Source organism: Pseudophryne corroboree, chromosome 2 (assembly GCF_028390025.1).
Source record: "Pseudophryne corroboree isolate aPseCor3 chromosome 2, aPseCor3.hap2, whole genome shotgun sequence".
NCBI lineage: Eukaryota > Metazoa > Chordata > Amphibia > Anura > Myobatrachidae > Pseudophryne > Pseudophryne corroboree.
The window spans coordinates 436476414-436503099 of NC_086445.1; the positions used below are offsets into that span (position 1 = coordinate 436476414).

At 45.8% G+C, this 26686-nt stretch overlaps 1 protein-coding gene across 4 annotated transcripts in view; it reads left to right on the plus strand.

The window, feature by feature from the left end:
* Positions 1 to 26428, plus strand: part of HHLA2 (HHLA2 member of B7 family) — a 127871-nt gene extending 101443 nt beyond the window's left edge. For 2 of the 4 annotated variants that reach the window (XM_063953625.1, XM_063953626.1), the window contains exons 6-7: positions 8645 to 8950; positions 22245 to 22771. In XM_063953625.1, the coding sequence (XP_063809695.1) occupies positions 8645 to 8950; positions 22245 to 22423 (485 nt within the window). In that variant the 3' untranslated portion in view covers positions 22424 to 22771. Of the gene's footprint in view, positions 1 to 8644; positions 8951 to 22244; positions 22772 to 23270; positions 23613 to 25587 lie in introns of those variants that run through there. The other 2 variants (XR_010223106.1, XM_063953627.1) reach the window with 2 other exon arrangements.
* Positions 26429 to 26686: the final 258 nt, after the last annotated feature.

Here is a 26686-nt window from a genome sequence, read left to right on the forward strand (position 1 = left end):
ATAGTAGTTGTCTAGAAAACCAGGGACAATTGTACAATTTAGTATTGCATCCAGTTTTTAGATTCAGATTTTTGAGCATGCAGTTGGTATTCTGTGATCTTTTCATATTTTCTTATGTTCCATTTGTCAGGATCACTTTGGGGCTCATTCCGAGTTGATCGCTCGCTAGCAAATTTTTGCAGCCGTGCAAACGCATAGTCGCCACCCACAGGGGAATGTATTTTAGCTTTGCAAGTGTGCGTGCGCTTTTGCAGCCGAGCACTACAAAAACAGTTTGTGCAGTTTCTGAGTAGGTCTGAACTTACTCAGCCCTTGCGATCGGGTTGTCTTCAGTTTGCCGGCTGTCGGGATCCCGTCGCACAGTATACTGGCGCCGGAATCCCGACAGCCGGCATACCGACACTTTTTCTCCCTCTTGGGGGTCCACGACCCCCCCGGAGGGAGAATAAATAGCGTAGCGCACCACCGTGCCCACAGAGTGGCGAGCGCAGCGAGCTCGCAAGGGGCTCATTTGCACTCACCACACTGTCGGTATGCCGGCATTCGGGATTCCGGCGCCGGTATGCTGGTCACCGGGAGCCCGGCCACTGGCATACCATATTACACTCCTAGCGATCACTTCAGCCTGTCAGGTCCCGGAATTGTCATCAGACACCCACCCTGCAAACGCTTGGACACACCTGCGTTTTTCCAAATTCTCCCAGAAAATGGTCAGTTGACACCCATAAACGCCCTCTTCCTGGCAATCTTCTTGTGATCGGCTGTGCGAATGGATTCCTCGTTAAATCAATCGCCCAGCAACAATCCGCTTTGTACCCGTACGATGTGCCTGCGCATTGCGGTGCATACGCATGCGCACTTTTGCCGAGTTTTGACCTGATCGCAGGACTGCAAAAATTTGCTAGCGAGCGATCAACTCGGAATGACCCCCTTTGTTTGTAAATTGAGGCTCCCCATTTTTGAGATTTTAGATATTTATAGAATAATAGGTCATATAACTTAGATGAAAAGATTTGCTAGTCAATCAAAAAAGCATTTTTATTATTTGTTATTGATGTGTTAAAAAGGGTAATAATGGCAATATAAATAAAGAGTAAAGAAACACAGAATGCATACCAAAATAATACAAAGCAGAAATAATTTAACAACATGAGTGAAACAAGAGTCATAACTAGACATTTAAATTATGTATATAATATATATATACTATTTCATTTAGACTCTCTGACATTGCCTCAGTTCCACAAAGACACTTCCATCAAGAGAGATACTAATCCTACTTGGCCAAATGTCCACATCTCGGGAATTGGTGGGGAATGGTAAAAAACTGCCTTGGTTAATAGGCTTAATTTGAACTTTTATTAGGTGAATGGGCAGTGCTCGATGTGGGAATTTAGAAATGTAATCATTCAGTAGTAGCAGTTGAGGCAATGGTAGTTTATCTCTCTCCACTTTATCACTCTCCAAGGCTTAGTACATCTACGCCTGTATGATGCAAGTCTATTTATCCTGTGCTCCCCTTTCCTCATGTCTCACATGAGCATGTAGTTATGTGACCGGCGGTCAGGAGACTGCCTGTCACAATACCTACGGCTACATCCCGACCCCTCTAAATACCATCAGTTGGCATGCAGACTAGCAGGGACTAGTCCATGACACCCATAGAGTGGGAAAAGAACCTGTGGCGAGCACAGCTCGCCATCAAACCCGTAAGGGGCTTCATTGCATTCACCCCCCAAACCCACCCCCCGCGGATGCCGCGTTTGGTATGCTGACCACCGGGATCCCCAGCGCCGGTAAGCCATACCCAACCCCTCAAATGTTCCTGTAGTATCTCACTCTTATGTTTCCATTGGGTGTCAGCAAGATGCGCTCGTTCAGCTGCAGAGAGCCAGGTGCAGAGCACCAGTCAGAAGGACTCAGGGACTGAAACCAGGCGGTGCTGTACCGGAGGTGCTGGGAGAGGGGATCTTGTGTGTGCGTGTGGGTGTGGGAGCAGGGGACCGAGCGGAGCAGGCAGCAGGAGAGAGGGCTGCTGCTCCGTGGGTGTGTGTAAGTGTGTGAGTGAGCCTGGGACCAAATAGGCTGCAGGTGAAAGTGTGATACATAGTGAGAGTGCAGCAACTGCTGTTCTATGTGGGTGGGAGGGCTTGATAGTAAAAAGGCTTGATAGCAAAAAAAAAAAAAAAAAGCAGAGCCACTGGAGTGTGAGTGAGTGTGCTGGGAGTCACTGAGCGTGCGTGAGTGTAGGGCTGCTGCAGGGAAGGTGGACAGCAAAGCAGAAGAACACCATTGAGGGCAGGCCAGACGCAGGCTGGACACGCAGTATCACATCTCTTAAACTTTTTTTTTTCCTTGATTTTATTATCAATTACTGTCTGTTGTTGAATATTGTCTCTCTCCACAGCTAGGTTATAGTACTGTATTGTATTGCAAAGTTTGTATTGTTTTCTGAAGGTAGCAGAGAGTAGTGTTTATTAACCAAATGGGTGGGGCCGTGATGGAGAATCTCACTCAGTGCATGTCGTGCATGATGTATGCACACCTGGAGCAACCGTCCCAGTATGAATACATCTGCATGAGGTGTGTGCGAACAGTTGCCCTGGAAGCCCAGGTATCTGATCTAGAGCAAACCGTTATGCGATTGAGGGATATTCACAATCTCGAGCAAAGCTTAGATAGAATGGTGGAGGAGTTGCAGGGGGGGACACCGGTAGACGAAGACAACCAGGTAGCCAGCTGGGACACAGAAAGAAGAGGGGGAGACAGGACATCTCCGATCTGCCAAACCCCAACAAATTTGCCCGATTGGCCGAAGATGCTGAGGATGGCAGTAAGGAAATGACGGAGCTGGAGGAGACTGTTCCCTCTAGTAACCGGAGGAGCGGTCCCTCCGGCACAAATGGGAAAAAAGAAAGCGAGGTATCTAGTCAGATTGTGGTGGTAGAGGATTCTTTTATCAGGAAGACAGACAGGGCAATCTGCTACCAGGATCGTGATCGCCGTACAGTCTGTTGTCTCACGGGTGCTCGGGTACGACACATTGCGGACCGGGCAGAAAGATTGTTGGGAGGGGCCAGGAACGACCCGGCGGCCTTGGTGCACGTTGGCACCAATGACAAAGTTAGTGGTAGGTGGGATGTCCTTAAGAAAGATTATAGGGACTTAGGCCAAAAGCTTAAGGCAAGGACATCTAAGGTAATATTCTCTGAAATATTACCTGTGCCACGCGCTAGCCTAGGGTGGCAGAGGGAGATTAGGGAGGTAAATGTGTGGCTTAGAGATTGGTGTAGGAAAGAAGGGTTTGTGTTCCTGGAACACTGGGTGGACTTCTCAGTCAGGAGCCATCTTTTTTGTCGCAATGGATTGCACCTGGATGAGGAGGGGGCAGCACTGCTGGGGGGCAGGATGGTTAGAAGGTTGGAGGAGCTTTTAAACTAGATGTCTAGGGGGAGGGATTAGAAGAAATCTACGGTATCATTAGTGAGTGCAGCAAGGGAGGGGGTATTAAGTATAATGGGGGTGGAGAAGGGGGGAGGGGAAGAACAGCAAGAATTGGAAAATCAGGGAATACTAAAGTAAGAAGGGAAGAGATACCAATGAATAGACAAATAGATAAGGGTATTACTCACCTAAAATTTATGCTTGCAAATTGATGGAATTAGAAATGCTTGTAATAAAGGAACAATACGATATTATAGGTATCACAGAGACATGGTGGGATGATTCCCATAATTGGGTAGCTAACTTGGAGGGTTATACTCTTTTCAGGAGAGACAAGGCTATTAAAAGAGGTGGTGGTGTATGTCTCTATGTTAAACCATTTCTAAAACCATACTTAAAGGAGGATATTTACGAAGGAACTGGAGATATTGTTGAGACATTATGGGTTGAAATTTCTATGGGAAAGAAAAGTACAAAAAAACTTTTAATATGGGCATGTTATAAACCGCCTGATATTAGTGCGACTGAGGAAGCGCAACTCTTGATGCAAATCGAGAAAGCTACAGGGCTGGGGACTTTCATTATCATTGCGGACTTTCATTACCCGGACATAAATTGGGCCAGCAAATCATGTAATACAGCTAGGGGTAAATGGTTCTTAAATATGCTAAAGGATAACTACCTGTCGCAAACAGTCGAGGAACCAACCAGATTAGGGACTATACTGGACCTGGTACTAACTAACAACGTGGAGATAATAGCGAATATTGCAGTAGGCGAGACCATGGGTAACAGCAATCATAATATGATCACATTCGACATTAGCATTCAAAAGCAGTACAGGTATAACTAAGACTCTTAACTTTAAAAAAGCTAATTTTAACATGCTGAAAAACACACTAAAGGACATATACTGGGGAACTTTGTTTCAGGGAAAAAACACGGCCGAAATGTGGGATGTCTTTAAAATGATGCTTGACAAAAATACCCATAAGTGCATCACCTCGGGCAGTAAAAATAAGAATACTAAATTCAAACCAATGTGGTTAAACAAAAAAGTTAAGGAAGGAATGGTTAAAAAAAGGCGAGCATTCAAAGCTTTCAAATCAGACGGGAACGCAGAGTCATTCCAGTACTACAAGGAATGTAACAAAAAAATGCAAAAAGGAAATCAGAGCAGCTAAAATAGAAAACGAAAAGCAAATCTCTAAGGAGAGTAAAACCAACCCTAAGAAATTCTTTAAGTACATTAATGGTAAGAGGCTAAAAAAAGAGAATATAGGACCATTAAAAAGCGAACTGGGATTCCTGATAAATGACGACAATGAAAAAGCTGAAATATTGAACAAATTCTTCTCATCAGTGTTTACTAGAGAGGACCAGATTGTGGGATTAGTGAGTAACAATTCCTATTGCTTAATACTAATCTGTCTGAGGAAGAAGTCTGTGACAATTTAAAAAAATTAAGACTAATAAATCGCCTGGTCCAGATGGCCTACACCCTAGGGTTCTTACAGAGCTAAATGCTGAAATAGCAAGGCCGCTGTATCTGATTTTCACTGAGTCACTTAGATCAGGCATGGTACCAAATGACTGGCATATAGCGGATGTTTTCCCAATATTTAAAAAGGGTATTAAACTTCATCCTGGTAACTATAGACCGCTTAGTCTAACATCAATAGTGTGGAAACTATTGGAAGGTATACCAAGGGACAGCATACAGAACTACTTGGAAAACTCCCAGGCTATTAATAAGAACCAGCATGGTTTTGTGAGAAATAGGTCATGCCAAACTAACTTGAGTAGCTTCTATGAGAAAGTAAGCGACAATCTCGACCAGGGTAACGCAATAGATGTGGTTTATCTGGATTTTGCAAAAGCTTTCGACACTGTACCTCACAGGAGGCTGATTTTCAAATTACGAGAGCTCAGTATAGCAGACACTATTAGTACATGGGTGAGTAACTGGCTTGATAACAGGGAACAGCGAATGGTGATTAATGGGATGTTTTCCACCTGGGCTAAAGTAATAAGTGGAATACAGCAGTGTTCTGTGCTGGGGCCACTATTATTTAATATATTTATTAATGATTTAGGAGAAGGACTAGAAAGCACAGTGTCAATTTTTGCAGATGATACAAAAATATGTAGGGAAATCAAGTCAGATGTGGATTCTTTTCAGGGCGATTTATTTAAACTGGAAGTTTGGGCAATGAAATGGTGTATGAGATTTGGAAAAATGTAATTTATGTACTTTGCAACCTACCAATTAAATGGGGGAAAAATAGGGGAAACTGTATTAGAAAAGGACTTGGGGGTGTTCATTGATAGTAGATTTAGTGGCAACATACGTCAAAGTGCAGCAACAAAGGCAAATAAGGTGTTAGCATGCATTAAAAGGGGAGTTAAGACAAGGGATGAGAGTGTAATACTGCCACTGTACAAATCATTGGTACGGCCGCATTTTGAGTATTGTGTACAGTTCTGGGCACCACACTATAAAAGAGACATATTAGAACTTGAAAAGGTTCAGAGGTGAGCTACCAAATTGATTAAGGGGTCGGAGACACTGGACTATGAGGAGAGGCTTTCTAGATTAGATATGTTTATACTAGAAATGAGACAACTAAAAGGAGATATGATTAACATTTACAAATATATAAAGGGGCATTATGCGGAGCTATTATGTGAGTTGTTCACTAAGAGACCTCTACACAAATCGTGCGGACACCTGCTACGGCTTCAGGAGAGCAAATTTCGCACTCAGCGCAGGAAGTGATTATTCACTGTAAGGGCAATACAAATATGGAATACATTGCCAGAGAAGGTTGTAATGGCGGACTCAGTCAATGCGTTTTAAAATGGGTTAGACAAACTCCTAACGGAAAAAGATATACAAGGATATAGCCTTTTTAACCTAAATAGAACAGGGAAAGCAATATAATTCAGGTTAAACTCGATGGACTACCAGTCTTTTTCAATCTCACCAGCTATGTTACTATGTTTGTTGAACAAATTTTGTTTACCTCTATCTTATGTCTTCCATGTGTCCCTTCTGCTTTCTCTTACCTTTTCCCTTTGTCTGTTACTCTGTTTATGTGCCCACATCTTCATACTAGGTAAACCTCTTACTCTCCACAAGTTCTCTTTTGTGTCTGCTCACCTGTCTCTCTCTCGCTCTCTTTTACTTACCCCATGCTTCCATCTCAACCTCTGTGCCTCTCACCCTTTACACTTCTTACTCTCTGATTCTCTCTCTCATCCCCCACACTTCTCACTGCCTGCTTTCCTCTCTCATCCCCTGCTCCTCACTACCTGCTTCTCTTTCTCACCCCCCACACCTCTCACTGCCTGCATCCCTCACTCATCCTCTGCACTTCTCACTCTCTGTTTCCCTCTCTCATCCCCTGCAACTCTCACTGTCTGCTTCCCTCTCTTACTCCCTGCACTTCTCACTTACTGCTTCCCTCTCTCAACTCCTGCACTTCTCACTGCCTACTTTCCTCTCTCACCTCCTGCACCTCTCACTGCCTGCTTCCCTCTATCACCCCCTGCACCTCATTGCCTGCTACCCTATCTCACTAACTGCTTCCCCCCTGCGCCTCTCATTACCAGCTTCCCTCTTTCACACCCTACACCTCCCACTGCCTGCTTCCCTCTTTCACCCCCTACACCTCTCACTGCCTGCTTCCCTTTCTCATGCCCTACACCTCTGACTTCTTCCCTCATGCACCTCCCACTGCCTGCTTCCCTCTTTCACCCCCTACACCTATCACTGCCTGATTCCCTTTCTCACTTCCCTTTGGGTGGCACCTACATGTATGAGCACCCCACTTCGAGCATTGTGATACAACTTTATTTAACATCACTTATATACATTGCTCCCATAATTGCCATCCGTTTACAAATTACTCTATGTGTCTTTTCCCTTTCTACTCCATTGGGTTCCATTTGCACCTGAAGATTCAGCTATATTTCACATTTATAGTAAGAATTCTGGAACCCCCAATATCTTGTGGCTATGATCTGTGATCTGCAGCTGTGATTTAAAATTTGGTTCAAATCAGGTGGTACTGATTTAACTTTACCATTCTAAATGTAGCAGCCTCTGTTAGCATATGAGGCCCTGTACTTAAGCCAGAGAAAATGGTGTGTCAAAGGTTAACTTATTCTGACTGTGTATTGATTTATGACTTCAGCAGTTGTTAAGGATAGAAGAAATGTGTATATGGTTCATGCATCTACATATATTGATTAGATCTGTCAGCTATTTGTAAACAGATAAGAGGGAGCATATAGCCTATAAAGGTCACTTCACACAATGCTGAACTTGCACAGTTAAACCAGATCCATATAACATACCTCCCAACATTGTAAACTGAAATATCAGAACTCTTCATCCCGCTCCAAAGATGTGCGCGAAGGGGGGTGTGGCCCCGTGCTTCCAAGGTTATGCCTCCTGGTGCTTGACTGATTTGGGGGCATGAACGAATGTCACTCCCCTGTTTCTCATCATGCTGGTGGCTTGTCCAGTGCTCCAGGAGCTATTGGGCAGCCTCAAGCCTCAGTGTGGATTATGTGTGCATGCACGAATCATACATTCACCACGGCTCTGCTATGCAGAGCAGCATGTGATAGAGGGGGAGATTTATCAAAGTTTGGAGAGAGATAAAGTATCAAGCATCTCCTATCATTTTTCAAACACAGCCTGTAACATAACCGTTAGAAGCTGCTGATTGGTCGGCGCTTTATCTCTCTCCATTTTGGGGCATAAATACTAAGCCTTGAAGAGAGAGAAAGTGGAGAGAGATAAAGTGGAGAGATAAACTACCAATCAAACAGCTCCTGTCATTTTTCAAACACAGCCTGTAAAATGGCAGTTAGGTGCTGATTTGCTGGTACTTTGTGTGTATACAGTTCTTCTCTCCAGACTTAGTGCAAATGCCTCTTTATCTCTTCCATCCACCCTCGCATGTGGGACACTGTGCCCTGCGTGTAGGACAGCTGGACAGTTCTCTAAAAGCGGGACTGTCCTCCTGCTGATATCAGTTGGGAGGTAAGAATACTGAAATCAATTACTTCCATGCCTGCTCTATTGCAGTACGCTGTTCATGCGTATTGTGCCATGAGACTTTGACATATGAATGAACCCTAGTGGCTGAACTTTAATTTTCAATACATTTTCTTTCTATTTTTCTAGAAAGCATTGACAAAAAGGAAGATAATCTCACATGTATATGTCAATGTTGTAAAACTTTGAACATCGATTTATTGGCCATGTATTTAAAGAAAAATAAACCAGAACAAGTCACAGTGGCATATACAACCAGTACAGGTGACATTACTACAGCAAGAGACTATGGGAACAGAGTACATATGCCAGAGGAACACAGTTTGTATTTAAGCAATCTCAGTATGAATGATAATGGGGATTACACTTGTGTCATCAAAACATCTAAGCAAATGGATATCGAGATGATCTCTATCAACATTACAGGAGAGGAAGGCAAGTCTGACTTCTTTCACTCAGGAAATTAATATCTTAATAATTATAAAGTAATACTTGTTGTTCACCTTGTACATAAGCTAATATTAGTGTCAATGGGCATCTACTTTGCATATATTAGTAATAATGTAAGAGAAATAAAATGATTGGCTGATGAAAAGTTGGCAGTAAATCAGACGTAACTGTATGTATCTTGCGGTGAGCCATTATCTGCATATATAGTAAATACCTGGTTTGCAGCATGAAGAGGTGTAGCTTGGCGCCATGGTGCAAGGGTATGTTCTGGTGCCCCCCTTCCCTGTACTGAATTAGGGTCCTAGCCAACATGTGGTGGCATATTACATTTGAAAAGAAACAATATTTAGACATCTTCAATTGGTGACAGGACCTGTTCTAGACCTTGTTGAGCTCAGGGCGAAAGTTTCCTTTGGGTGCCCCCATGTTTAAAATAGGGTAAGTTTGTGCAGAAGGCTTGTAACAACAATATAGGGGCATGGCAGTACGGATGGTGTAATGGTTAGCATTACTTCCTCACAGCACTAACGTCATGAGTTCGATTCCCATCATGGCCCGAACAGTGTGGAGTTTGTATATTATCCCCGTACTTGCATGGTTTTCCTCTGGGTACTCCGGTTTCCTCTCACACTGCAAAATATACTGGTGGGTTAATTGGCTCACAACAAAAATGAACCCTGACCTGATAATCCCACTGTGCTTCAATGAAAATAATGTCCCAGAGTAGCCTTGGGGGAAGAGAGAAGTGTGCCGCAGCAGCCTGAGGGGTGGATAGAGCTGTGCCGCAGCAGCCTGAGGGGCAGAGAGAGGTGATGTAGCAGCCTGCGAGACAGAGTGAGGTGCTGCAGCTTCTAATGCATAGATTGGTGCTGCAGCAGCCAGGGCAGAGAGAGGTTCTGCAGCATCTGAAGAGGACAGAAGTAACCCTGCTGCACAGCAACAAGCAGACAGTGAGCCATATAAATAGGGCGGGCAGAGCTCCGGCATGTGCCGGCTGTCAGTGCTGTCAGTGCTGTCATGTGCTGTCTCCTCTGGCCTGCCCTGTTCCCTACCTAGTCTCTGAGTCCGAGTCAGTGTGCGCCCCCTCTGCTTCTCCTCCTCCTGCTCTATGGCTATCAGTACAGTGGCCCGCAGGAGGGTGGTGGCGGGTGGCAGCGTGCCCTCTAACTTATTCGGTGCCTGGAGCTTGCTCTCCACCGGGGCCACCCTCGCTACACCCTTGGCAGCATGTACTTACCCCAGCCCTGTACTAGTTGCAAAAGATACACCCCCAAAAGGCATATATTCACTTATGTCCACGCCTGCATGGGCCATAGTTCTGTGACCATGCCCTTCCTGAACTTGCCTACATGAGACCATCCCTTTACACCCCCTTTCCTGCCTTTGTGGCCACAAGCACTGGTGTATCTATAATGGGTGCAGTGTATTCCGTGCACACGGGCCACCATGGTGCAAAGGGCCCACATGGCATACCCTGTACCCATTTTTTCAATACTTACCCTGCAGAGTCCCATGTCAGCAGCAACATCACTACAGAAACCACTGGGAAAATGGTGTGGCAGCCATTTTCCCAAAGACGTACGCATGCACACTAGATTCTGGGACAGCACTACGGTCTCTTAGTGACCCTAGTGCCAAAAACTGTTGCTCTGCTGACAAGGCCGGCTCCAGGCCTACTAGTGCCCTGAGCGAGAAAATTTCAAAGTGCCCCCCACCACCAGAAGGCACGCGCGCTCCTAAAAAAGTGGGCGTGGCCTTGCAACTTTATATAATCAAACTATAAATAAAACACGTTTTATGGTAAGAACTTACCCTTGTTAAAACTCTTTCTGCGAGGTACACTGGGCTCCACAAATCTGGACAATGGGGTGTAGAGTAGGATCTTGATCCGAGGCACCAACAGACTTAAAGCTTTGACTGTTCCCAGAATGCACAGCGCCGCCTCCTATATCACCCCGCCTCCCAGCATAGGAACTCAGTTTTAGTTAACCAGCCCAATGCAGTAGCAGGAAAAGAAACAACAACGGTTAATAGCCACATACACCACACTCTCACGACAAGAAAAGTGTCAGCGGCTAATGCCACATCAACCCAGAGAAGCTAAGTGCGTCAGGGTGGGCGCCTTGTGGAGCCCAGTGTACCTCGCAGAAAGAGTTTTAACAAGGGTAAGTTCTTACCATAAAACTCGTTTTCTGCTGCGGGGTACACTGGGCTCCACAAGTCTGGACAATGGGGATGTCCTAAAGCAGTACCTTATGGGAGGGGACGCACTGTAGCGGGCACAAGAACACGGCGTCCAAAGGAAGCATCCTGGGAAGCGGCAGTATCGAAGGCATAGTACCTTATGAACGTGTTCACGGAAGACCACGTAGCCGCCTTGCATAATTGTTCAAGGGTCGCACCACGTTGGGCCGCTCAAGAAGGTCCAACAGACCGAGTAGAATGGGCCTTAATGTGATCAGGAGCAGAGAGACCAGCCTTCACATAAGCATGTGCAATCACCATTCTAATCCATCTGGCCAGGGTCTGCTTGTGAGCAGGCCAGCCACGTTTGTGAAATCCAAACAAAACAAACAGAGAATCAGATTTTCGAATAGAAGCAGTTCTCTTCACATAGATACGGAGAGCCCGTACCACATCCAAAGACCGCTCTTTGGGAGACAAATCAGGAGAGACAAAGGCCGGAACCACAATCTCCTGATTAAGGTGGATCGAAGAAACCACCTTAGGCAAATATCCGGGACGAGTCCTAAGAACCGCCCGGTCACGGTGAAAAATCAGGTATGGGGAACTACAAGAGAAGGCACCCAGATCCGACACTCTTCTAGCAGAGGCAATAGCCAGCAAGAACACCACCTTAAAGGAAAGCCACTTAAGGTCAGCTGAACCCAGGGGTTCAAATGGAGGCTCCTGCAACGCCTCCAAAACCACCGACAAGTCCCAAGGAGCCACAGGCGGGACATAGGGATGTTGGATACGCAACACACCCTGAGTGAAAGTATGAACATCAGGTAAAGTCGCAATTTTTCTCTGAAAGCACACCGACAAGGCAGAAATATGAACCTTGAGGGAGGCCAGACGCAGGCCTAAAACCAGGCCCTGCTGCAGAAAAGCCAAAAGCTTAGCAGTACTAAACTTGAAAGCGTCATAATTGTGAGATGCGCACCAAACAAAGTAGGAATGCCAGACCCTATGGTAAATCCGGGCAGAGGCCGGTTTCCGGGCCCGCAAGACAGTTTTAATGACCTCTTCAGAAAAACCCTTAGCCCTCAAGACGGAAGCTTCAAGAGCCATGCCGTCAAAGACAGCCGGGCTAGGTCCTGGTAGACACAGGGGCCCTGAACGAGGAGGTCTGGGCGTTGTGGAAGTAGAATTGGATGCTCTGACGACAGGCCCTGCAGGTCTGAGAACCAGTGCCACCTGGGCCACGCCGGAGCTATGAGAAGCAGATATCCTTTTTCTTGCTTGAACGTCCGAAGTATCCTGGGCAGGAGTGACACCGGAGGGAATACGTATGGCAGCCAAAACCTCCACGGTACCGCCAGCGCATCCATGAATGCTGCTTGAGGATCCCTTGTTCTTGCTCCGAAGACCGGAACCTTGTGATTGTGTCGAGACGTCATCAGATCCACATCTGGAAGACCCCACCTTTCCACGAGGAGTTGAAACACTTCTGGATGGAGGCCCCACTCGCTGGCATGCACTTCCTGACGACTGAGAAAGTCCAGTTCCCAATTCAGAACTCCCAGAATGAATATTGCCGATATTGCCGGTAGATGGCGTTCTGCCCAACGTAGAATCCGTGAGGCTTCCTTCATTGCCAAACGGCTTCGAGTGCCGCCTTGATGATTTATGTAAGCCACTGTGGTGGCTTTGTCCGACTGTACTTGAACAGGACGGTTCTTAATCAAATGCTGGGCTAGGTTCAACGCATTGAAGACCGCCCGCAACTCCAGAAGGTTGATCGAGAGGAGAGATTCCTCCTTGGTCCACCGACCCTGCAAGGAGTGCTGCTCCAGCACCGCGCCCCAACCTCTTAGACTGGCATTTGTCGTCAAGAGGACCCAGTTGGATATCCAGAAGGGACGGCCCCTGCACAATTGTTGGTCCTGGAGCCACCAGAGTAGCGACAGATGGACCTCCGGAGTCAAAGAGATCATTTGAGACCTGATCCGGTGAGGCAGGCCATCCCACTTGGCTAGAATCAGCTTCTGGAGGGGACGAGAATGGAATTGAGCATACTCCACCATGTCGAATGCTGACACCATGAGGCCCAGCACCTGCATAGCCGAATGTATCGACACTTGCGGACGAGAAAGGAAGCAACGAATCCTGTCCTGAAGCTTCAGGACTTTCTCCTGAGACAAGAACAACCTCTGGTTGTAAGTGTCCAACAGCGCTCCCAGGTGCACCATGCTCTGAGCAGGGACCAGGGAGGATTTCTTCCAGTTGATGAGCCACCCGTGGGCTTGTAGAAACCGGACCGTCATATCCAGATGACGCAGGAGAAGATCTGGGGAATTTGCCAGGATTAACAAGTCATCCAGATACGGCAGTATCCTGACCCCTTGACGGCGTAGTACCACCGTCATCACTGCTATAACTTTGATGAAGACTCGCGGAGCCGTTGTTAAACCAAAAGGTAACGCCCGAAACTGGTAATGGAGGTTGCCAATAGCGAACCTCAGGTATTGTTGATGTGACACTGCTATAGGAATATGCAGGTAAGCATCCTGTATGTCCAGGGAGACCATGTAGTCCCCAGGTTCCAAGGCCAGAACTATAGAGCGAAGGGTTTCTATACGGAACTTGAAAACCTTCACAAACCTGTTCAGTGCCTTGAGGTTGAGAATGGGCCGGGAGGACCCATTCGGTTTTGGGACTAGAAACAGTGGAGAATAGTACCCCCGGCCCCTCTGCGCAAGAGGCACCTGTACTACGACTCCTGTATCCAGGAGGGTCTGTACCACCGAATGCAGAGCGTTTGCCTTTGTCTGGTCCGACGGGATGTCTGTCTGGCAAAATCGATGAGGGGGTCAGTTTTTGAAGGCTATGGCGTAACCCCGAGTGATGACTTCCCGTACCCAGGCATCTGAAGTGGACTTCAACCATTCCTGGGTATACTCTAGAAGCCGGCCCCCCACCCTGGGATCCCCCATGGGGAGGCCCGTCCCGCCTTGTGGCAGGCTTATCGGTCTTGGCAGCTGGCTGACGGGCAGCCCAGGCTCTTTTGGGCTTTGGCTTACCAGGTTTGGAAGTGCGGGCCTGCTTATGGTACGCCTGACCTTTTGCTTTACCTGAAGGACGAAAGGGGCGAAAGGACGTACCTTTAGCCTTCAACACAGAAGGAGCGGTATTAGGTAGATAGGCAGTTTTGGCAGTAGCCAAGTCAGCCACTTTCTTATTTAAGTCCTCCCCAAACAGAATATCTCCCTTGAAAGGGAGTACCTCCAGGGTTTTTCTAGAGTCCAATTCCACAGACCAGGATCTCAGCCACAATATCCGGCGAGCCAGGACTGACGTTGTAGAGGCCTTGGCTGCTAGGATACCGGCATCAGAAGCCGCCTCTTTAATATATCGAGAAGCTGTGACAATATATGACAAGCATTGTCTAGCATGGTCAGAGGAGATTTCAGCTTCTAACTCCAAGGCCCATGCTTCAATAGCCTCAGCAGCCAATGTAGCTGCAATAGTGGGCCTTTGTGCTGCACCCGTGAGGGTGTAAATCGCTTTTAGACAACCCTCCACACGTTTATCCGTAGGCTCTTTCAGAGACGTGACGGTAGTGACAGGTAGAGCTGAGGAAACCACCATCCTAGCCACATGGAGGAGGTGTTTCCCAATTCTTAGACAGCTCTGGCGCGAGGGGATAGCGAGCCAGCATCTTCTTTTGAGGCACAAACTTCGTACCCGGGTTTTCCCAGGGTTCCTGACGTATATCCACTAGGTGATCAGAGTGAGGTAAAACTTGTTTAACCACCTTCTGATGCTTGAACCTATCTGGTTTCTTAGGAGGTACGGATGGCTCGGGATTATCTGTAATCTGCAGAGTTAATTTAATAGCCTCCAAAAGGTCAAGAACATCAACATGTGAACTACCCTCCCCATCAGCCGTATCTGAGTCAGAACCTGTGGAGTCAGTGTAAATGCTGTCCTCATCAGACGAGGTGTCAGTGACAGCAGTGGATTGTGAGGAGACGAGTGCTCGCTTAGAGGACCTCTTGGACTTAGGCGAGCGTTGGTCAGACTCTTTAGTAGTCAAGGACTGGTTCAACTTCTTTAATTGAGCAGATAAATCGTCCGCCCACGGCGGGTTAGCTGCAGGGACCACATACGGTTGTACCGGCATTGGGGGTCCCATAGGGGGTGTTAGTTTATGAACTAGCGTATGCAGAAGCGTGGAAAAAGCGGCCCACGGTGGGTCAGTATGTGCCTCCGTTGCCACAGTCCCACTGGGGGGCAAGGAGCCCGCCGTAGCAGAGCCCACAGCTGCTATATTCTCCTCATATGTGCCTGTCGCTTCAGCAACACCAGCAGTGTGTTCCGACCCAGAACCGTTACCCTCAGAAGCAGACATGATATAACTTGCAGTATGAGGTAACAGTACAATTATCAGCAGCACTATATCCCTAAACCCAAACCCCTGCGCAGTGTAGTCAGCACTAGCAGAGATAAAGGAGAGATATGGTGACTAAATCACAGAGAAAAATACGTAATACAGTACATCTTTGTGAAAATCCTATATTAGAGAACACCTGACGCACCAAGCCCCCTCAGGTTATGAAATATAGGGATAGCAAGTTGAGTGAAAGACACGAAATGGACACCACTCAGCTATCAAATGCACACACAAAAGGTCACAGTTTGTACAATGCAGAGGTTATTACAGACAATAATACTGCACTGGACTAGCTTACACAGCTATATAACAGATATAACAGTACATAGTAAGAACTGGATGTATATCACAGGGTAAGTGTACTATAAAACCCTGACTAAATGCACTCTTTCTTAACTATCACTGTCTAAAAAGGCAGGTAGAATACTTAAGTGTCATGTAAAGGCACAGCGCTGACAACCAGGCGGCGTTTACATAGGAGGATTTGCCCAAGCAGTCCCAGGAACAGTGAGCTGAGGGATAATGGTGCCGCAGACACTGCCTGGGAGTGAAGAAAAAACAGATATGCAGCTCCAGGGCGGGAACACTTGCTAGAAATGGCGCCCTGGGGCTGGGGGAGGGGCTTCAGGTCTAAGCCTTATCCCCTCTGCTGGCAAAACTACCGGGTACTGTGGGCGATATAAGAAGTGGTTTAGAGAGAAAACCCGACATGCGCCCATGCCCTGGTGATCTAGTGGGATTGCCTGTACTGCCACAGTGTCCACCGCCAGCGCGCGCGGCCCGCCTCCCACTGACCACGCCGGATCACGATAAAGACCGGGTCCAGCAAGCGGGACCCACTTACCACCTCCCGAAGCGCGGCCACGCGATCCTGGAGAGCCCCAGCCGTGTGTGTCTAATATGAAGAAAACCGGAGCCTCCGCTGTAGGTACCCGGCAACCAGGGCTCGGGAGTGTATAGCGCCACTGGGAAGAGCTGGAGCTGTAGCAGTGAATGTCACAAGACATTTACCACCGCAGCTGCCCTTGAAGTCTTCACTTTTTACTTCATAAAAAGCTTTTCTCAGGGCCGCCTGGAGCAGTCCCTCTGTTAAGTGCCTGCTTACTGCAGCACCAACTTACAAAACTGAGCTCCTGTGCTGGGAGGCGGGGTGATATAGGAGGCAGCGCTGTGCATTCTGGGAACAGTCAAAGCTTTGAGTCTGTTGGTGCCTCGGATCAAGATCCTACTCTACACCCCATTGTCCAGACTTGTGGAGCCCAGTGTACCCCGCAGCAGAAATATATTTTCACACCCCTCTACACACACAATTAGCAGCCTTACACATAACGCCCACAGTAGTGTTCCTTACACATAATGTCTCTAGTATAGTTTCAGACACATAATGACCCCAGTAGTGCAGTGCCAGATACACAAATGCCCACAGTAGTGCCAAATACACATACACCTCCAGCAGTGCCAAATACACATTATATGCCCCCAGCAGTGTCAGATACACATTATATGCCAACACAGTACCAGATACACATTATATGCACCCACATTGACAGATAAACATTATATGCCCCCACATTGTCAGATACATATTATATGCCCACACATTGTCAGATACACATTATATGCCCCCACATTGTCAGGTACACATTATATGCCCCCACATTGTCAGATACACATTATATGCCCCCACATTGTCAGGTACACATTATATGCCCCCATATTGTCATATACAAACGCCCCTCAGTGCCAGATACACATAATATTCCCCCACAGTGCCAGATACACATAATATGTTCCCACATTGTCAGATACACGTGTATTCACAGTGCCAGATACACATAATATGCCCCCCACAGTTCCAGATACACATTCCCCCCACACAGAGTCAGATACACATGCCCCCCAAACAGTGCCAGATACACATGCCCCCCAAACAGTGCCAGATACACATGCCCCCCAAACAGTGCCAGATACACATGCCCCCCAAACAGTGCCAGATACATATGCCCTTTAAACAGTGCCAGATACATATGCCCTTTAAACAGTGCCAGATACATATGCCCCCCAAACAGTGCCAGATATATATGCCCCCCACAGTGCCAGTTACATATGCCCCCCCACACAGTGCCAGATACATATGCCCCCCACACAGTGCCAGATACACATGCCCCCCAAACAGTGCCAGATACATATGCCCCCCACACAATGCCAGATACATATGCCCCACACACACAGTGCCAGATACATATGCCCCACACACACAGTGCCAGATACATATGCCCCCCCACAGAGTGCCAGATACATATGCCCCCCACACAGTGCCAGATACACATGCCCAAACAGATATATATGCCCATCACACAGTGCCAGATACATATGCCCCCCACAGTGCCAGATACATATGCCTCGCACACAGTGCCAGATACATATGACCCCCCCCACACACAGTGCCAGATACATATGCCCCCCACACAGTGCCAGATACATATGCCCCCCACACAGTGCCAGATACACATGCCCCCCACACAATGCCAGATACATATGTCCCACACACACAGTGCCAGATACATATGCCCCACACACACAGTGCCAGATACATATGCCCCCCACAGAGTGCCAGATACATATGCCCCCAACACAGTGCCAGATACACATGCCCATCACACAGATATATATGCCCATCACACAGTGCCAGACACATATGCCCCCCACAGTGCCAGATACATATGCCTCGCACACAGTGCCAGATACATATGACCCCCCCACACAGTGCCAGATACATATGCCCCCAAGTGCCAGATACATATGCTCCACAGTTCCAGATACATATGCCCCCCACACACAGTGCCAGATACATATGCCCCACACACAGTCCCAGATACATATGCCCCCCAAACAGTGCCAGATACATATGCCCCCCCACACAGTGCCAGATACACATGACCCCCAAACAGTGTCAGATACATATGCCCCCTAACCAGTGCCAGATACATATGGCCCCCCAAAGAGTTCCAGATACATATGCCCCCACACACAGTGCCAGATACATATGCCCCACACTCACACAGTGCCAGATACATATGCCCCCCACACAGTGCCAGATACACATGTCCACAACACAGATATATACGCCCATCACACAGTGTCAGACACATATGTCTCCCACAGTGCCAGATACATATGCCTCACACAGTGCCAGATACATATGACCCCCACACAGTGCCAGAAACATATGCCCCACAGTGCCAGATACATACATATGCCCCCCACACAGTGACTGATACATATGCCCCCACACACAGTGCCAGATACATATGCCCCCACACACAGTGCCAGATACACAGGGCCGGATTAAGGGCCACATGGGCCTGGAGCTGAACATTTTCAAGGAGCCTATACTGAGAACGGAAGGAGTTGTGACCAGTGCCCTGTTGGTGTGGCCAGACCCATGTGGGTGTGTACACCCTATACACTATGAGCCCCAATGTCTCCCTAAATACATAAACATAAACAAATTGCATAATTTTGTAAGAAAACTGCAAAAACAATTTTAATACTTATGATTTATGATTGATTGTTTGGCCAAAAGTGTATCTGCTGCCATCATGATGGGCCTATTTTTATGTTGAGGCCTGGAGCTGGAGCTCCATCCGCCCCATTGTTAATCTGGCACTGCAGATACATATGCCACACACACAGTGCCAGATACATATGCCCCCCACACACAGTGCCAGATACATATGCCCCAAAACAGTGCCAGATACATATGCCCCCCACACACAGTACCAGATACATATGCCCCCCAAACAGTGCCAGATACATATGCCCCCCACACACAGTGCCAGATACATATGCCCCACACACAGTGCCAGATACATATGCCCCACAAACAGTGCCAGATACACATGCCCCCCACACAGTGCCAGATACACATGCCCATCACACAGTGCCATATACATATGCCCATCACAGTGCCAGATACATATGCCCCCCACACACAGTGCCAGATACATATGCCCATCACAGTGCCAGATACATATGCCCCCCACACACAGTGCCAGATACATCTGCCCCCCAAACAGTGCCAGATACATATGCCCCCCAAACAGAGAAAAATACATATGCCCCTACACACAGTGCCAGATAAATATGCCCCTCAAACTGTGCCAGAAACATATACCCCACAAACAGTGCCAGATACATATGCTCATCACACAGTGCCAGATACACATTTCCATCACACAGTGCCAGATACATATGCCCATCACACAGTGCTACATACATATGCCCCCACACACAGTGCCAGATACATATGCCCCCACACACAGTGCCAGATACTTATGCCCCCCAAACAGTGCCAGATACATATGTCCCCGACACAGTGTCAGATACACATGCCTGGCCCCTGTAGTGCTGCTCACCGCCGCCGACCTCGTCCTGCTGCTCCCGTGCTGCTGCCGCCTCCGCTCCTGCGCTCTGTGTGAGGGGAGGAGAGCGCAGCATGTGCTTCTCCTTCCTCTCACTCCCGTCTCCGGCTGTCCCCTGCCTAAAGCCGCCGGTCAGTCAGTCAGACAAAGCTTGCAGTTTGGCAGCAGCTGCCACTGCTGGTCCACAAGCGCCGATTGGCTGAAGCATCGGCGGCTGATTTCAGATTGCAGCCAGCGCCGTGCACAGCCGCTCCTGAGGAATGTGCCTGGAGCCGGCCCTGTTTGCCAGCTAGAGAGGAGGGGACCCAGACGGATACTGCACACTGGCGTCCTCCTTTATTGATGTGCCCCTCAATGGGGCTGATTGAGTAGGCAGGAAACCATGGCCTTATGCTAAAGTGAGTTTCCATAGGGCTAATGCAAGTATTCGTATAGCTTCAAGTGGAAAGCCCCCCTGCCCACTATTTTTCCGTTCACGGCCGCAACCATCTTCATTAATAATAGCAATTGATCCAGCCCCATGGTAGGTGCAAAACAAGCGATCTGCCCTAAATGCGCTTCCCTTCTCCATACGCATGACTCAGAATAGCACGGAACTGTAGCTACACAACCGTGACGTTCCCATAAGACCGTTTCTCTTGTGTGTGTTTGCATGGAGGCCGCCCTGTAACGCTCATTCACGCATAGAGATATCCGGCCAAGATCTGTGTGACTGAGACTCAGCCAGAGATACACAAATAAGTGTAAATACACTTCTGCACATGTGCTGTATGCTAAATCTCGCTATTATGTCTGTGATAAGAGATGTTTCCGACTCACCACCCCCAATGTGTGTGCTAAATGTGCATCTTATTCTATTTATTGTGCAAAGCAAATGCAAGATATCATGAGAAATAGCTATCACAGCAAACGCAGATATGGTTACATTTATCATACGGTTCAATAAGAAATAGGAGTAACTACATTGGTGCAAAACCTAATACACTAGCTATACGAATATTAAACTATGTTATTATTATCGCTAAACACTCAGGCGGAGAAGTATGAAGAGAAGGTAAGTGCCATTTGCGCTATAACCAGCGCTATTCAGGGTTGGACTGGCCCACAGGGGAACAGGGGAAGCCCCCAGTGGACCCAACTACTTGGGGATCCACCTACTCCTCTAGGGATCAGGTTCCAGACTCTATGCTAGTGCACTTGAATTATACACTACACATATGTTACATTATAGTGTGTGTGTATATATATATACAGTTGTGCTCATAAGTTTACATACCCTAGCAGAATTTGTGATTTTCTGGCCATTTGTCAGAGAATATGAATAACTCACAAACTTTTATTTCCCTCATGGTTAGTGGTTGGGTGAAGCAATTTATTGTCAAACATCTGTGTTTACTCTTTTTAAATCATAATGACAACAGAAATTACCCAAATGACCCTGATCAAAAGTTTACATACCCCAGTTCTTAATACCGTGTATTGCCCCCTTTAACATCAATGGCAGCTTGAAGTCTTTTGTGGTAGTTGTGGATGAGGCTCTTTATTTTCTCAGATGGTAAAGCTGCCCATTCTTCTTGTCAAAAAGCCTCCAGTTCCTGTAAATTCTTGGGCTGTCTTGCATGAACTGCACGTTTGAGATCTCCCCAGAGTGGCTCAATGATATTGAGGTCAGGAGACTGAGATGGCCACTCCAGAACTTTCACTTTATTCTGCTGTAGCCAATGACAGGTCGACTTGGCCTTGTGTTTTGGATCATTGTCATGTTGGAACGTCCAAGTACGTCCCATGCGCAGCTTCCAGGCTGATGAGTGCTAATTTTCCTCCAGTATTTTCTGATAACATGCTGCATTCATCTTGCCAGCAATTATGACCAAGTTTCCAGTGCCTTTGTAGCTCACACATCTTCAAAAGATCAGCAATCTACCTCCGTGTTTCACAGTAGGAATGGTGTACCTTTCATCATAGGCCTTGTTGACTCCTCTCCAAATGTAACGTTTATGGTTGTGGCCAAAAAGTTCAATTTTGGTCTCATCACTCCAAATGACTTTGTTCCAGAAGGTTTGAGGCTTGTCTATGTGCTGTTTGGAGTATTGTAAGCGGGATGCTTTGTGGCATTTGCGTAGTAATGGCTTTCTTCTGGCGACTCGACCATGCAGACCATTTTTCTTCAAATGCCTCCTTATTGTGCTTTTTGAAACAACCACACCACATTTTTTCACAGAATCCTTTATTTCAGGTGAAGTTATTTGTGGATTTTTCTTTGCATCTCGAACAAATATCAGAAAATACTGGAGGAAAATTTGCACTCATCAGCCCGGAAGCTGCGCATGGGATGTACTTGGACGTTCCAACATGACAATGATCCAAAACACAAGATCATGTCGACCTGTCATTTGCTACAGCAGAATAAAGTGAAGGTTCTGGAGTGGCCATCTCAGTCTCCTGACCTCAATATCATTGAGCCACTCTGGGGAGATCTCAAACTTGCAGTTCATGCAAGACAGCCCAAGAATTTACAGGAACTGGAGGCTTTTTGACAAGAAGAATGGGCAGCTTTACCATCTGAGAAAATAAAGAGCCCCCTCCACAACTACCACAAAAGACTTCAAGCTGTCATTGATGTTAAAGGGGGCAATACACGGTATTAAGAACTGGGGTATGTAAACTTTTGATCAGGGTCATTTGGGTAGTTTCTGTTGTCATTATGATTTAAAAAGAGTAAACACAGTTGTTTGACAATAAATGGCTTCACCCAACCACTAACCATGAGTGAAAGAAAAGTTTGTGAGTTATCATTCATATTCTCTGACAAATGGCCAGAAAATCACAAACTCTGCTAGGGTATGTAAACGAATGAGCACAGCTGTATATGTGTGTGTATATATATATATATATATATATATATATAAAATTTATCAAGGGGCCCAGACCAAGAACTCTCTAGTGGCTAGCCAAACCTCTGTGGTGGTTAGCCACACCCCCTCTAGTGGCTGACCACACTAATCATGGGCCACTGCATTCACCTAGTGGGCCTTTCATTTCCTAGTCTGAGACTGGCACTATTTCACACTTACAAGGAGCCACGGTATGTATGAAAGCAGATAACGTAGTGAAAAATCACTATTTTATATTATTCAGAATCTATTTTCTAGATAAGCAACCACTTTTATCTTTGTCCATAGGTCTACCTTTATCTGCACACATAAGTAGATGGTAAAGTGTTTAACTGTATAGTGCTCACAAAAGACATGTATCTTTACAGGAAAGGATGAATTCAGATCTCACTTGTATCTAAGTGCCATAATTCCGGTGGTCCTTCTGGTAGTCCTATATCTTTACTGCAAAACAAAATAATTTAGGACAGGAAAAACTGAAATGGATATTTGGAATAAACAAAAGAAGAAAGGTAAAGCAGAAGAAACAAAATCAGCTGTACTGGGCAGGGCACAAATATGGATGCAGCAAGCACCAATCTTACAATGATGACAGAGAACCATCACAGTTATTAGACACAAATGTTAGCAATGATCACTAGCAAATAATACATCTCCACATAAAGGATCATGAAGAGCAGAGACTCATTAAAGGCAAAATTAATATAAAATCAATTGCATATGTATACTGTGTAATCTAAAGTATGTAAAATGACTGCCGCTACGAATGACCTGTTCTACGTTAGTTTGTATTAAAACATTGTACATCATATGATTTGGTGGATGAAGGCCAACCTGACCAGTTGTCAACTCATAAATACAAGGGTGTAGCCATAACTTTGTGTGCCCCATAGAAATATTCTGAAGAGGCCTCTGACCCACTGCTTCTAAAGAGACACCTCGCCGCAGCAATTGTTAATTTTATGCCCCATAATAGTGCCCTAGATCATTTTGTGAACCATAGTAGTGCCCTAGGAACTGTTATGCCCCATAGTAGTGCCCAAGTTCACATTATGTCACATTGTAGGGCTGCCTGTACACATTATACCATATTGAACCCCCAATTCACATTGTGACATACAGTGTCTTCAGTTCATATTGTGCCACATTACAGTACGCCAGGTCATATTGTGCCACACTATTGTGCCTCCACGTTATATTATGCCACATTACAGTTTGCCCCAATTTATATTATGCCATACTATAGTGCCTTCAGTTCATACTGTGCCACATTGCAGTGCCCTGGTTCATATTATGTAACATAATGCCCTCCAGTTCATTGTATATCACATTACATTGAGCTGGTCTAGGGGCATAACTAGATATATTGCAGTCTCCAAGTCATATGTTTGCAAGGGCCCCCATGTACCTCTCAAAGGTGACAAATAACATATGTCACTGTGACAGGAAAGGTGGGATCCTTTTCAGCACTGGGCCCCATAGCAGCTCCACTCCCTGCGCCTACGGTTGCCACACCCTTGCATAAATCTCTTGTATAGTTTGTTTGCGACAGTATTTACACAATAGAATGAGAAACATATATGTGCATGCTGTAGTTTAAATTAACCTACAACATACACCCTTTTTATATATTATTGAGGCATTAATAAAAAAAAGTATAACATAAATACTCTCAATATTTATTTACTGTAATAGCAAGTAGCATATATATATATATATATATATATATATATACACACTTTATTTTTATTTTCTATTGCATAGCCATTTAAACTAAAGCATAAAACAAAGGTAATTAATTATCATGTAAAAATGTAAAAGATCTATTTATACGTATAAATTGCAATCTCTTCATATGTAGGTAAGAGTTTAAAACATAAATACACCTCAAGTTCAGTTTGTCAACTAAAAAACCTGATGTTTGGTTCACAATCTGACCATAATTAAAGTTTATCTGGGGAGTTCTTTTACTAGATTCAGCCATCCCAAGCTTAGTATTATAATAATTATATGAGCGCAGCACCTTAGTCTTCTTAAGCACTTTCCGAAAACCGCTCAAAAATTGTTGTGTTTTTTAATGATTGAATTAGGTTAAGAATATTTAAATAAACATTGTCCAAAACGATTTTCTTTAAAAAAAAAAAAAAAAAATCTGTGCAAACATTGGTGGTCGAAACATTATGACCATTGATGATTGGAACATTGCAACCGTTGCAACTTCTATTTCCAGGCATGAAGGTGAAGGGCTGCTTTTTTTACATTTCCCCTGCTGCTGATAGTGTCTGCAGCCGCTGGATGGGGTGTGCTGCCAGGCTGACCAATCAGCAGTGATTGGCAGCATGACAGGTACTGGCCAGAGGGAACAAGGAAGCAGAGGGACTTGAGGAGAGACCTCTGACAGCAACAATTGCAGGAAGCTTCACTTTCTGCTGCTGCACAGTGAGCTTTCTGGTTGCATCTGATGTGACCATACCAGGCAAGTGGTTAAGGATTTGTCTGCAACACACAGAAAAACATCCATACTCCGGCTATAAAGTTGTTAGGTAACAGTGACATCACCAAGCAACTGCTTGATTAATATGTGTGATGTTGGACTTATGTTCACAATGTACTATTATTAGCAAAGTGTAAAGTAACAGGCTAAATACTTATGAAATGAGTTCAATCTACTAAATGGATTTGTAGGTAACTGTTCCGGATGAACATCTTTAAACTAAAGCTGGCTGCACATCTTCAGAATATAGTTCAACCATCCAACTAGTTGGCTGGTCGGAATGAAAATCTTTCAACAATACAAGAAAGAAAGAACATGAAAATTCATGGTGCACTCTTGAGAGCAATGGATTGTTGTGCTCTGTTAATGTTCAGTAAACCATTTATCTTTTATCATAAAACATAGGCCCTCATTCCGAGTTGGTCGGTCGCAAGGCGAATTTAGCAGAGTTGCTCACGCTAAGCCGCCGCCTACTGGGAGTGAATCTTAGCTTCTTAAAATTGCGACCGATGTATTCGCAATATTGCGATTACTAACTACTTAGCAGTTTCAGAGTAGCTCCAGACTTACTCTGCCTGTGCGATCAGTTCAGTGCTTGTCGTTCCTGGTTGACGTCACAAACACACCCAGCGTTCGCCCAGGCACTCCCACCGTTTCCCCGGCCACTCCTGCGTTTTTTCCGGAAACGGTAGCGTTTTCAGCCACACGCCCCTGAAACGCCGTGTTTCCGCCCAGTAACACCCATTTCCTGTCAATCACATTACGTTCGCCGGAGCGAAGAAAAAGCCGTGAGTAAAAATACTTTCTTCATAGTAAAGTTACTTGGCGCAGTCGCAGTGCGAACTTTGCGCATGCGTACTAAGCGGATTTTCACTGCGATGCGATGAAAAAGAACGAGCGAACAACTCGGAATGAGGGCCATAACCTTTATTTATTCTATATTATTAAAAGTTAATATGTCATCTCAATATTATTTATCAAAAATGGTATGAAAATAAAGTTAGCAAGAATGTGCAGAAAATAAAGAATAAAGTGAATTAAAAATTTGAATACCACCGTGTCAGTGTCTGATTAATATTTCACTATTTAGTATACATGGGATCTGATGGAATATTATATTCCTTTCTTTCACTGGCTCAATGTCTTTCTATTATGATAACCCCAGATTATAAAAATATATTCTTATATTCGGAATGAAAATCTATAACGTATGGGAGCAAATAACAATGAAACATTTGCTCCCAAATGCACAAAACGTTCAGACAAAACGTTTGTTCAGACAAATTAGCT